The 14274-nt window shown below is 41.8% G+C and overlaps 1 protein-coding gene across 2 annotated transcripts in view; it reads right to left on the reverse strand.

The window, feature by feature from the left end:
* FAM83B (family with sequence similarity 83 member B) overlaps positions 1–14274 on the reverse strand; it is a 57860-nt gene that overhangs the window by 35415 nt on the left and 8171 nt on the right. Inside the window, exons 1-2 of one of the 2 annotated variants that reach the window (XM_039320340.1) lie at positions 10827–10960; positions 9633–10137 (exon numbers count right to left, since the gene is read on the reverse strand). In XM_039320340.1, the coding sequence (XP_039176274.1) occupies positions 9633–10076 (444 nt within the window). In that variant the 5' untranslated portion in view covers positions 10077–10137; positions 10827–10960. Of the gene's footprint in view, positions 1–9632; positions 10138–10826; positions 10961–14274 lie in introns of those variants that run through there. The other variant, XM_039320338.1, reaches the window with a different exon arrangement.

Genomic DNA, 14274 nt, shown 5'->3' on the forward strand with positions numbered 1-14274 from the left:
AAGTGCAGAAGACAAAAATCACCAGAAACAGCTTTCCACAGAGCTGATACTAATATTACTTGTCTATGAAGTAATTGAAGGTCCAGTTAAAGGGAACAGTGAAGCAATTTTAGTACCACGTACTTTCATCATGAACAATGCATCTGAAACAAATTGTTTCAGATACTGTTTCATTAGTTATATCTATTTAAATACAAGAAGCTTAAATTTTCATAATAATATTCTTATATTATTTTGGATTTCAAAGATAACATATGAGGAATGTGTGATGATGACACCTACTTTATCACTTTCATGTGGGCAGAACTCCAAGACAAAGGCTGAAAAATAGACTTTATAATCAATACAAATATTACCTATAAGCAGCACTGTATTTTTCTCTTTACATGCATGGTAACTCACAAGCAATTCTTCTTTTATAAATATTTTGATATTCTGATAGATAGATAGATAGATAGATAGATAGATAGGTAGGTAGGTAGGTAGGTAGGTAGGTAGGTAGGTAGGTAGGTAGATAGACAGACAGACAGACAGACAGACAGTGCTTTTTAGTCTGAAGGACTACTTATGTGATAGTATATGAGGTCATCTTTTCCTAAATGCATGTGTGCCTGTCTGTGTGTGCATGTGCGACCTCATATACTACCACATAAGTAGCCCTTCAGATTAAAAAGCACAAAACTTCTGTCAGAATTAAAATTGCCTAGATTAAATCATGGTAAGGTGAATTTCACCATTCCCATCCTATTTACATGTAACTTGGGAAAATTAGATCAATTAGGAATTTGCTGTTAGAAAAATGAAGCAGCCTTTTCCCACCACCAATAAACCTTTTCTTGCTATTCTATTATCATTATTATTATCAATCTTCAATTAGGATAAAAACAAATGGCAGTCCCTGTATTTTTAATCCATTCATGAGAAGTCACAGCATGTTCAACTGAGGGCTAAATCAGTCTACAGGCCATTTGACTTTAGTTCTGAAATTTCAAGCCATTATGTACTGCACTATTGGTTACAAAAATTGCTATGGATAATCAAATATGTACCAAGCCATCTATCTCAGGGGCTGCCACAAAGAAGAGGGCGTCAAGCTGTTTTCCAAGGTGCCTGAAGGCAGGACAAGAAGCAATGGGTGGAAACTAAGCAAGGAGAGAAATAGCCTAGAACTACGGAGAAACTTCCTGACAGAACAATTAACGAGTGGAACAACCTGCCTCCAGAAGCTGTGAATGCTCCAACACTGGAGGTTTTTAAGAAGAGACTGGACAGCCATTTGTCCGAAATGGTATAGGGTTTCCTGCCTGAGCAGGGGGTTGGACTAGATGACCTCCAAGGTCCCTTCCAACTTTACTACTACTACTACTACTACTACTACTACTACTACTACTACTACTACTACTACTATTATATAGTGTAATGTTTTCAAATTCTCCTTAAAGGTATTTTCAACACAACTACCCAATGGAACACATATCTCCTAAAATTCAGAGTTCTACTACGTCCTTCATTACAAATAATAACACTATCCTATGAGGAAGTTTTAAATGTTTTAAATAAAATAAACAATGTACATATACAGTATTAACTTTATAAATATTAATTATAAATGTCAGACAATTATTAAGTCCTCTAAATTCTGGAAGAAAGTCAGAATGAAGAATATAGAGTAAAATTATTGAACAAGATTAACAATTGTACAGCATTGTCCTAATTCTATTAACTTGGTTACACCAATGAAATTTCACTCATTTATAAACTCTCTGACAATAAAAGATCTGAAAAAGCACAGATTTTATTTATACAGCATTCACTAACTTGGAACTCCAAAGAGCTGTAAATCAGAATATATGATAATTGGTTAAGTCTTGTAAATATCATACTCACACAAATGTCTGAAACCTGATAAATAAAATTTCAAATTAGCTCAATTTATCAATTGATCAACGATAATACCATATCAAGTTATTTCTACCACTCTCTGTTGTAATGTCTGGAACATACTGAGCAAACTTTTGAACTGTGCCACATCTATCCTTTACTAACAATTATTAAAAATAATTGCACTGATACAACTGTTCTTTTAAATTATATGGCACTAAATAATATTAATGATTTAACTAAGAGTTCCAAGTGAGAAAAAAGTGCTCATAAAATTCCATTTATTTTCCATGAAAAATCTATGTATCATATGCAAATCCCTGTAAATTCAATTACCTTCATTGAGACAAATGGAGATATTTTGCCAGGTAAATTAAAGTAAATACATATGTATAAAACAATATAGAAGAAAGGCATGTACCCCAATTTCTAAAATATTACATGTGGGACAAATGGGGGAAGCAACAGTTGTGGTTAAAACCTGGGTCACCTAAAGAAACTGAATCACTTCAAAGATATAACATAATTTTATTGGGCATATAAACAATACAGTGTACATTGGACACCCAGCAATGTAGTGGCAACTTGTTGGCAGTCCTAAGCAAAGCAGAATCATTTTTATATACCCTTGGCCTATTACACTGCAAACACAAGACCAAAAAATGGTAGCAAGATCTGAATTACAGCATGCGGTTGGAATGCTTTGATAAACTCATCTGGGTGACCTTGTTATTTATCCCTTCCTACTAGGTCAACATGTCAACTATATTGTCTCTGAGTCAGAGAATATAAACAATTTGATTTATTAGGTCTGTTGTCAAGCTATAGCTATTTCTCCATACTGTGGACTTTATCTAGTTTGTACCAATAGCTATAATCAGTCACATAATGAAACAAAGGTTAGATCTTTCCCCCTTATTTCAACCACATTCCCATTTCTACAGTTACTTTAAAAAAAAGAAAATGTGGGTTTGACTCAAAATATTTTTTCTTTTATTTCTATTTTTTCCAGCTATTTCTTTAACTTTACCTTTCAAAGAAATATATTGATATTCTCAATATTTTGGAGACATTTGTAAGTTGCTTGAAAGGGGCGTTGTCTTACCTGAACGCCTTTTCTCAGCACGGAGATGGAGAATCCACCAATGGATTTAGACTGTGTTCCTGCCCAATCAGATCAAGTCAGCCAAAACTGCCACGCCTCTCCTGGGCTAGAAGATCCCAGTCTTGACAAAGGCGAAGCCATGACTGACAGCAAGACGTGTTGGCTCATAAATATAAAGCTAGACCTAATAACCTGCTAGGGTGGAAGTGGATTCTCCATCTCCGTGCTGAGAAAAAGCGTTCAGGTAAGACAATGCCCCTTCTCCAGCACTGGAGATGGAGAATCCACCAATGGGACATACCAAAGCTTATTGTCCCTAAGGGAGGGAATCAGGCCTGCCCAGTGTGGCACTTTGAGATAGTACCTGTTGCAGAACCCTCCTGTCAAAGGATGCCTCCACCAAGGCGAAGTTGTCGATTTTGTAATGCCTAATGAAGGGTGACGGAGAGGACCATGTGGCCACTCTGCAAACATCTTCAATGGACGCTTGAGTGTCCCAGGCTGCGGACGTAGGCGCGCTACGGGTGGAATGGGCCGTGATGCGCCCTGGAATAGGCACTGAATCCACCCTATATGCCTCCGCAATACAAGCCCTAATCCACCTGCCAATCGTGGAGGACGACACTTTCCTGCCCCTGGAAGGAGGATGATATGAAACAAAAGGGGCTTCGGTAGAGCAGAAGGCAGCTGTCCGCGAGATATAATAACAGAGTGCTCTGTGGACATCCAGCAGATGCCACTGCCGTTCCAGATCATGTGAGGGATTAGCACAGAAATCTGGTAACACAATTTCCTCAGTCTTGTGAAATAAGGAATTTACCTTTGAAACAAAAGTCGGATCAAGACGAAGGACCACTCGGTCCCATTGAAAGATACACAAATCATCTCTGGTGGAGAGAGCAGCTAATTCGGAAATCCGCCGCACGGAGGTGATAGCCACCAAAAATGCTACTTTGAGTGATAAGAATCGCAAATCATGTTTTGAGAGATTCAAAGGGCAGATTGGTAAGAGCCCGCAAGAAACCTTGGTAATTCCCAGGAGGGATATCTATGGACTACAGGGGGTTGGTGTTGGTAGCACCCTTGATGTATGATCGGATTAAGGGATGGTGACCCAGGGAAGTTGCAGATTCACATGTAAGGATGGTGGAAAGAGCAGCAATCTGTCTGCGTAGTGTGCTGGGAGCCAAACCCCTCTCCAGACTCTCCAGTAGATAGTCCAATACGTGAGGAATTGTCAGATCCGGTAATGTCAAGTGGTGTCTTGAGCACCATGAACAGAAATTTCTCCACGTGGCCTCATAAATACAGTTGGTAGAGGCCCGACGGGAAGCCTGGATTATAGAAATGACTCGTGGCGAGCAGTGCTCCCGAGCTAAAACTGAGTGCTCAAGTGCCATACGGCTAACTGGAGCCATTAAGGGTTTGGGTGAAGTAGTGTCCCCTGACTGAGCGAGACCCTGTCTGGAGGAATCCTCCACGGTTCCGCTAGTGAGAGGTTCACTAAGTCGGCGAACCACGGTCTCTGAGGCCAGTACGGTGCCACTGGGAGAACTTCCGCTCTTTCCCTAAGGATGTTGCGTATGACCGCCAGGAGGGAGAGGAGGGAAGGCGTAGAGCAGACCCTCCGGCCACAGACTCCATAGAGCGTCCGCGCACTCTGCCCCTGAGCATGGGAAACGGGAGAAGAACCTCGGTACCTGAGCGTTTGTCGGGGAGGCAAATAGGTCTAGAATCGGAAGACCGAATCTGTGGGATATTTCCCTGAAAATCCTCGGGTGCAGGCGCCACTGAGTGGTTCACCGTCGTCTTGCTGAGGAGATCCACTTGCGTGTTTGCCTTCCCTGATATGTAATCTGCCTTGATGGAGGCCAGATGTCACTCCGCCCAAGAACCCAGAAGAAGAGCCTCGGCCAGGAGGGCACGGGATCGAGTTCCCCCTTGCCGATTCACATGGACCTTGGCAGCAACGTTGTCCATGAGGACCAGTACGTGACGTTTCGCTACCGAGTTGCGGAAGTGTCGAAGGGCCAGGTGTATGGCTCTGAGCTCCAACCAGTTTATATTGTGTTGTAGGTCGGATCGGGACCAACAGCCTTGGGCCCACTGTGACTGTAGCTGCGCACCCCAACCATACAGACTGGCATCGGTCGTCAGAGTAATTCGGTCCGGCTCCTTGAAGGAGGACCCCCTGAGCATGGCCGATAAGAGCCATCACCTGAGGGAGCGCAACACTCTGAGTGGGATCCACACTTTCTGAATGGATGAGCTGAGGTTCCGTCTCTGGAAAGGGAGCAGAAACCACTGAAGTGTCCTGGAATGGAGCCTGGCCCAAGGCACGATGGCAATGGCCGATATCAATTTGCCCAGTAATTGGGAGAGACTTGCTAGTGTTGCCATGCCGCTCCCGCAGATTTGTAGAACCAACTGTCGTATGCTGTCCTGACATTCTTGGGATAGAAAAACCCAGCAGTCGACCGTGTCTATGATGGCCCCTAGGTGTAATAGCCTTGTTGTGGGGGACAAGTGACTCTTGGAAAAATTTACCAAAAACCCGTTGTTTTGAAGAAGGTGGATCACCCGTTTTAGATCCGCCAGAGCGGCTTGTCCTGATGATGACTGAATAAGAATGTCGTCCAGGTAACACTGGACTCTGACTGGCAACATCCAGAGGTGAGCTGCTAGCATCGCAAGGACCTTGGTAAAAACTCTTGGGGCCGAGGATAGACCGAAAGGTAACACCCTGTATTGATAGTGCCTGCCCCTGTAAGCAAACCTTAGAAACCGGTGGTGGCTGAGAGAGATGGGGATGTGAAGATAAGCTTCCGTGAGGTCTACGGACGTCAGGAAGTCTCCTCTTCTTACGCTTCCGAGAATTGACTGGAGTGTTTGCATCTTGAATTTGCGATAAACAAGATGCCGGTTTAGTCTTTTTAGATCTAGGATTGCTCTCCATCCCTCCGAGGCTTTGGGGACAATGAAGAGGATGGAGTAGAATCCCCGACCTCTCTGATCCAATGGTACCGGTTCTATGGCCCTTATGCTTACGAGGTGCTGAATGGCCTGTTGCATCAACCTTTTCTTTGTGAGATTTCTTGATTGGGGACAAGAGATAAAGTGATTCGGAGGGTAGGTGAGGAATTCTAGGGAGAGCCTGTAGTGAACATGTTCAGTACCCATGCGTCTGTGGCGGTGACCTCCCACTGGCTGGCAAAGAGAGAAAGTCTGCCACCTATGGGAGGGACCGCTGGAGTCATCTGGAACGACGGAAGAGCCGACCGTTCCCACGAAAGGGCTGTTTGCCCTGAAATTGTTGTCTGGGCTTAGAGCCCATTCTGTCTGATTGTCTGTCCTGTCTGAAAGGAAAGGAACGGGGCGGATAGGAATAACTGGGCCTGGTCCCTGTACGAAAGGATTGCCTCCGTGAGTATGGCATGTGTTGAATCTTTTTTCCGGACACTTAATAAGGTTATTGAGGACCTTACGCTTATCCTTATTCTCCATAAAGTGAGGATCTAAAGCTTCCCCAAAAAGCTTCTCCCCCCCCCGGTAAGGGGCTGCAGACAGGCGCCATTTGGACCTGGCGTCCGCATGCCAGTGTTTCAGCCAAAGCATACGTCCAGTAACATTGGAAGCCATTGCCCTGGATGAAAATCTGGCCTCCTGTAACGTTGCATCAGAAACATATTCCGTTGCCGCCACCATCTTGCTCAAATCCTGGTGGGTTCAGATATCTTCCACCGGAATTCTGGCCTGAAGCTGTCTGAGCCAGCAGAGAGCAGACCTATTAAAGAAAGAGGCTGATGTAGCTGCCCTAATAGCCCAAGCTGTAGCTTGGTGTGTCTTGTGAAAAGTTAGCTCCTTTTTACGGTCTTCTGCCTTTAGGGCATCAGACATGTCCCCAGGAGTGGCAGTGGGAAATACCGGGGTTCCCAAGGGTTTATCCACCTTGGGGACCTCCAGGGCATCTGCCATGTCCTGGGCCACGTTATAAAGTCTTTTCTCACTGCCACTCGGAATGGGGAGGGTACCCAGGGAAACATAGATGGACATGGTATGCGGTGTTGTGTGGTTACCGGTTCTGTGAAGTTTGGATCCACTTCCGAGTCCGGAGCAGCAGTTGATGTTGATGTGGAAGGCTCGGGACCATCCTCCTCATCTGACATCGGAATCCCCACTTCTGCATCATATTCACGAAAGGATGAACCCTCAGAGTAAGAAGACTGTGAAGGTGAATTAGGTGCCCCATATGCCTCCGTAGTTGGCTGGTGGATCGGTAGGGGGGAAACCGAGGTAGACCTAGGCACCTGAGATCCAGCCTGAAGGGCGCGTGCTACCGGCTGTGCAATCAATTTGTTTAGGCAGTTCTCCATGGGAAGAGGAACTGGCTCTGTTGGTCTGAGTCCAACCACAGTAGGAGTAAATGTGGCTTCCGGGGCCGACTGTTGAGCCTGCTGAGCCACAGGCTGCACGATGTGTTCCTGATGAGATTAATCTCCCGGTAGAGGGGTAGAGACAGTATCCCCTGTGGACCAGATCCCCAGAGGGGAAATGGAGGGTCCCAGTGGTAAATCAAATGAAGGAACTTCAGCCTGAGTGGCTTCAGTCCCGGCCTATCTTTGAGCTTTAGAGAATACCCTAATGCCTGGTGTCTCCTACTGGCCTGTTTTTCCTCCTTTTTTGATGTTTTGCCTGCAGACCTAGCCTTGGCTTTGGCCTTGGCTGAAATCTTTCCTGCCGCCTCTTGATTAGAAGACTTTTGTCGTTTAGAGGCTGATGAGAGTGGTGAAGCTCCCTTCTTGGAAGAGCCAGACTCCTCCATCCTCGTGGATTATCACAGAAGCATGATTGGGTACTCCTGATATCCAGAGGCAGCTGTTATTGTCTACTTGGATAATCACAGATGCACGATAGGGTATACCTGGTAAACAAGGACAGCTAATTTGTGGATAACACAGGTGCACGATAGGGTACACCTGGTATCCAAGGACAGCCAATTTGTGAATAACACAGGTGCACGATGGGGTACACCTGGTATCCAAGGACTGCTAATTTATGGCTAACACAGGTGCACGATGGGGTACACCTGGTATCCAAGAACTGCTAATTTATAGATAACACAGGTGCACAATAGGGTATACCTGGTATCCAAGGGCTACTAATTTGTGGATAACACAGGTGCATGAGAGGATTTATGGATAACACAAGTGCACAAAAGTGGATAACACAAGTGCACAAAAGTGTACACCTGGAATCTAATACTGCTATACAGGGAGAGTCAAGGACCTACTGTGTATGTAAATAATGTTAAGTGTAGATGAGGAGACACCAATTCAAATTCTGCCAGTAGGAGTAGTGTTATCAACTGAAAAACTGTTTTGGATAAGAGGATTAGTGCAGGCTCCAAACAAACAAACCAGGACTGGAAGATAGAGTATGAAGAGAACTGTTAGTTTTCAAAATGGCAGTTTCAAAATGGCAGCTGTTGTGAAAATGAAACTCACTGAGGCTATTAAAACAATAGAGAATGGTGCCCAGCATCCACAAAATGGCGGGCGCAATTCTGAAAGAGCTATTTGGCCACTACGATGTGGTCTGAACGTCCCTATAGATCCAGAGGACCTTCCCAACAAATCAATAAATAGCTTTGGCGGCATGGTCACAGCCTCCGAAAAAACAAACGGAGCTCGCCTGTGTCTTCGCCCTTTTAGCCGCCTAAAGGAGCCGCCAGCCAGCTGATTTAATGAAAAAAAACCCGGTTCGGAGCGGCGTGCGCTCAGCCGGTAACGAGGACTGCAGCTGGAAAAGAACGAGCCTTCAGACTGTTAGAACTGCAAAGGCAGCCCCGGAAATCAAGAAAACAGCATTTTAAAATGCTGGGAAGCCTTCCTGCTTCACTCTAATTCAATTGCGTCCTTGGGCCTACGCACCCAAAATGAAACGAAAATAATCCTCAGGGAAGCCTCCCTGACTGATTAGTACTTCCACTCCTCCCCTCCTGAATCGTAGCCTTGGAGCTGTGGTTGCCACCCCCAACCAGGGAAGAAAAGCAGAGCAAAATAGAGAAAAACAACTATTGATGTTTGTAAAGAATTAATAAAAGGTATTGAACTTAATAGAAAACCAACGAAGGTTAGGGAGGAATGGAAAAAAACAAAACCAAAAGCCAACCAAATGCAGAAAGAGAAGCTGAACTAAGCCTCACTTTAAAGCTAAGAGGGAAAGGGGGTTGGAAATAAACAGCAATCCGACCCCAGTGCTGAGCCCAGCACTGAGCAGAAAACTGTTTAAAGTCAAAGAAAGATGGAAAATCCACCAATGGAGACTATACCTGCCTAAGAGCCAAACTTGCACGTCTGTCAATGGGCAAGATCAAGTCAAGACTGGGATCTTCTAGCCCAGGAGAGGGGTGGCAACTTTGGCTGACTTGATCTGATTGGGCAGGAACACAGTCTAAACCCATTGGTGGATTCTCCATCTCCAGTGCTGGAGAAGAATATGAGGCAACTGAGTAGACTACAAAAAATAATTTTCAATTTTGATAAACTTTGGTTGAATAATAGATACTGATTTGAATCAAAATCAAAGTCATATACTCATGATCAACATATATTTCATTTTTTAATAGAAAGAAGAAATAATTTACCTTTCTTGCTTCTTTGATCATCTTTCTAATGGTTTCTTTTATTGTAAAGGGTTGTATTCGTGGTGGGTGGAAAAGAAGCTCAATATTTGTAACACCAGAAATTCCAGGCATTACGTAAGGCCAGCCCAAGTCAAGATTAGGTGCTTCCACATCTGATTCCATAGGCCAGTATGTTCCTGAGGAAGAGGCATCATCTACACTGTTGTCAATAGCATAAACTGTGTTTGGGGGGATTTTCTGAACAGTGTTTAATATATAATTAATCTCATTTTCTGCCAGGAACTCAGAACATCTTTCCTTAGCAAGAAATTCTTGGTAAGCCTCTGAACCACTTTCAATTAACACATCAATGGCAAGTCTGTAACATTCCTTGTAGTGTGGCTCAAGGTAGTTGTCGGATCTGCATTCATCCTGTAAAGATGACAGCAAAGATGAGGTTTCCATTTTTAGAGTTATTTTGGATCAAAGACTTCTTAAAACTCCATGCATACACTATGGAATATATCTAAAAGAAAAAGAGAAATTCAGAACGGTTAAAATTTGTGTAAGCAAATGCAAAGCAAATTCAATATTATTCAAACTAGAATGTATATTTCATGTAGGTTGGGATTTATCACTATTTTTAACAAATAAAAAGATATTTTATTAAGTATATTTTAAAGAGATTAGAAATTAAATTAGCTTGGCAAACACTAATGCAGAAAAAATATTTTCAGTACAATGACCAATCATATATTATGCAACAGCCTATTTGCATTTTTCAATATTTTTTAACATATGCATTTGGTACAGTAAACTCAGCAATCTAAATATCTATTTTTTTACTTACTTATTTATATCTTTCCTGTATTATTCTTGTAAATAACTCAGGGCAGCAAATACTTAATACACCTAAGTGCTTTAATCACTAGACCAAACTGGTTGTCATGTCAGACAAAGTATACACTCTCTCAATGGTGATTCAGAAATCTTATGTATTTATTTCTAGCTATCCAGTCCAAGTGGCTCTCACCCTAGGTACCAGTCTCTTAGATTAAGCTGAAGGAGCAGAAAGGTTAGCATTGGCTACAAAAAGCAGGTGTCAACTCTGAGATAGACTAGACAAGCACAATTCATGAGTACTATCACTAACTTTAGTACAGATTTTTAGTAACAGAATTTTGCAAGCTTGAAAGCATTTATCTCCTCACTTACTTATACTTTTCAGAAAACTAAGGAGGGTCCCTCTGATGTTCCCCACACCCACGTTCCTTCTGTGGGCTGAGATATCTTTTGCATGTCTAGGCTGCAGCTTTTCCTCCTGTCTCCCAAGGTCATTCTCATATCTCAATACAGCAGGTTTCTAAATGTATAGGCCATAAAAAGATTTGTTTAGCTTTGACTAAGCACCTAATAATTTATATTAAATGAACTATGGCTTACCTAAGTATATAGACCCAAACAATTATTGTTTAACAAATAATAATTATGCTAGCTATGGCTTTGCACTATGTCTGATTCCAACCAGTAGCCAATAGTAGTAGCACTGTTATTAGACACAGATGAGCTCTGAGTCAGGTCAACTTTAAATAATGATGCAGACTCAATGATTACCAAATAATGTACACTAAATACTTCTGAGTAACCTTGAGTCATGTCTTCCATTTCAAAAACAGACCTACATGTTGGTAGAGCTTAATTGATTGGTCATTAATAGAACAGAAAAGTCTCAAGCTTCCTTTTTTAGATAGCCCATTTGTTTCAGTGACACAATCCAAAGTCAAATCCTGTTTTAAAAGGGATTGTTACTGAAGTTCAGACAATTTTGAAGGATCTGACATATCCTGAGAATTTACTTTTCCTAACAAAGGTATCCTACATTTGTATCATGATCCTTGTGGGCTGTTCTTTGTTATAGAATCACATTTATGTTGTTGTTGTTGTTAATTGCGAAGTCGTATCCGACCCATCACGACCTCATGGACAACGTTCCTCCAGGTCTTCCTGTCCTCTACCATCTTCTGGAGTCCATTTAAGTTCACGCCTACTGCTTCAGTGACTCCATCCAGCCACCTCATTCTCTGTCATCCCCTTCTTCTATTGCTCTCAATCTTTCCCAGCATTAGGCCCTTCTCCAGTGAGTCCTTCCTTCTCATTAGGTGGCCAAAGTATTTGAGTTTTAACTTCAGGATCTGGCCTTCTAAAGAGCGGTCGGGGTTGATCTCTTCTAGGACTGACCAGTTTGAACGCCTTGCAGTCCAAGGGACTCGCAGGAGTCTTCTCCAGCACCATAGTTCAAAGGCTTCAATTCTTTGTCGCTCAACCTTTCTTATGGTCCAACTTTCACATCCATACATTGCAACTGGAAAAGCACATTGGACACCTTCCGACCTGAGGGGCTCATCTTCCAGCATCATATCTTTTTGCCTTTTGGTATTGTCCATAGGGTTTTCATAGCAACGATACTGGAGTGGTTTGCCATTTCCTTCTCCAGTGGATCACATTTTGTCAGAACTCTCTGCTATGACCTGTCTTGGGTGGCCCTGCACGGCATAACTCATAGCTTCATTGAATTACGCAAGCCCCTTCGCCACGACAAGGCAGTAATCCATGAAAGAGAATCACATTTATAAATAGATGAATTGCAATTATAGAAATGTTACCTGATGTCTGTAACTGCAGCAATACTTTAACACTGCCAAAAATCCTGTGATTATGAAAGAATGTGTCTGTATCATAAAGACAGTCAGTTTGAGCTTGACTCTTGGTGATTGTGTCCTGAGAAGTGGTCTGGGCCTGCCTTCTTCAAGAATGCTTTTTCAACTTAATAGACTAGTAGTCCTGAAATTTTTTGTGATTCCCTCACACAAGTATTAGACAGGCCTGATTTAGCTTAGCTTCCAAATCCATCTTGGAATTTCTATGTGGTTCCCTCATCCAAGTGTTAAACAAGCCTTCCAAGTCCAGACAGGTTCTGCTAGGTGTTGTAACTGGTTGCAAAAGTTTAACCTGGTAGCTTCTTGACATTACGTCTATTGAAATGTATATATGAAATTCCACCCATGCCTTTCCCTCTTCAAACTCTTTTCTTTCTGAAACCTTTTATATGGAAATATTATAAATATTATATCAGTATGTTCAAACCTGCACCCTCCAAATGTCTTTGGACTTCAACTCACAGATCCCAAATTCCTCAGCTAGCATGCTCCTCATAGATATTGTAGTCCCAAACTCGGAGAAAACTGGGCTTTAAAAAGCCATGCAACTTATCTCCAGTATACAGAATCTGAGTGCTCATCTTATTAGCTGATTTAATCCATTTTCTGCTTGCATACCCCATCAACCTATATCACTTCCATGACCAATTAAAAGACCAACCCTTGGGAATTACTCCTCTCCCTCACATTGGAAGAGACATTAAATCAGTAAGCTGTTAATAGGTTTAGACCCTTGGAAGCAACACCCCTTTAAAATCTACAGGTTTATTTTTAATCAAAATGTGTTCGTTATGAAAGAGTTCTATGACTGAAAAACAGTTTTGCTATTAAAAAAAAAACCCTAAAAGTATTTAGTCAAAGAATAAGTAACCTCACCAGGTATTTCAAATTTCAACTGGCCTCAGTCCAATCAGTTCATCCAAAAGCAAGGGATTATGGTAATATTTGACATCTGGATGGTGCTAGATCAAGGTGGTAATAAATATGGAGCTTCTGCATGCACAAGCTGGTTTGCTGGGTATTGGAAACTGCTATTTTCACTATATGTTTCCACGTAGGAAAATAATCTTAAGTGCAAAGTTTCCAAAAGATAATGCTTTGTTGAAAACAGATTTATCAAACACAGTTGTCTATTTGCAGACCTAAATTTTTATTATAGTAACTTCACTAACTTTGAATTTGAATTCCATAAATGATGGAATGTTCTATTTATCCTTGTCAAAACCAACAGCAGCATGACAAGTATATACTATTACTATTGCATCTCTACAATTGAAAGCAATACCTGTCATCTTTTATTTCAAACTAGCACAAAATATTATAAAAAGGAAACAGTGAATATTTGATAGCTTTGATAAACTATATTCCCAGTTAGAAAAGTCAATAAGAAATAAAAAAAAATCTTATTAATTAAATGTGTGTAAATAGTTACTGACAGAGCTGCATATTTATCTTTTAACAGATTCTCCAAAATTCAAATGTTGAATGACAAAAGTATTAAAGGTATACAAGTAAAAACATGAATTAACAGATTTCAGATAGTTTGTGCTAAATCTTTTAATTCATGTTTTTACTTGTATACACAATTAACAGTTCTTACCTTTTGTCCCTCAGTTTTTACATTCTGTTTCCACATTATTGATATTGTTATTTTATATTATTGTGATGTGGTGGTGGGGAAATTGTTCTACAGGGCAGGCAAGAGAAGGCATTTCTCTAAGGAACCATTATATGACACAACTTTAACGAGGAGACTCCCCTCACCACATGCAACTTTGTGGGATGAGCAGCGCTAACCAGAGAGAGGAAGTCCTATAAACAACCTATCTCTATGTCATGTAGGGCTTTGTAGGTGATAACCAACACTGTGAATTGTACCCAAAAGCCAATACAGCTCACAGAGTGGTGGTATTATATAGATGTATGAAAATGCCCCCATTACTACC

The sequence above is a fragment of the Crotalus tigris genome, unplaced genomic scaffold (genome assembly GCF_016545835.1).
Source record: "Crotalus tigris isolate CLP2741 ecotype Arizona unplaced genomic scaffold, ASM1654583v1 scf7180000023636.1099087, whole genome shotgun sequence".
NCBI classification, from domain to species: domain Eukaryota; kingdom Metazoa; phylum Chordata; class Lepidosauria; order Squamata; family Viperidae; genus Crotalus; species Crotalus tigris.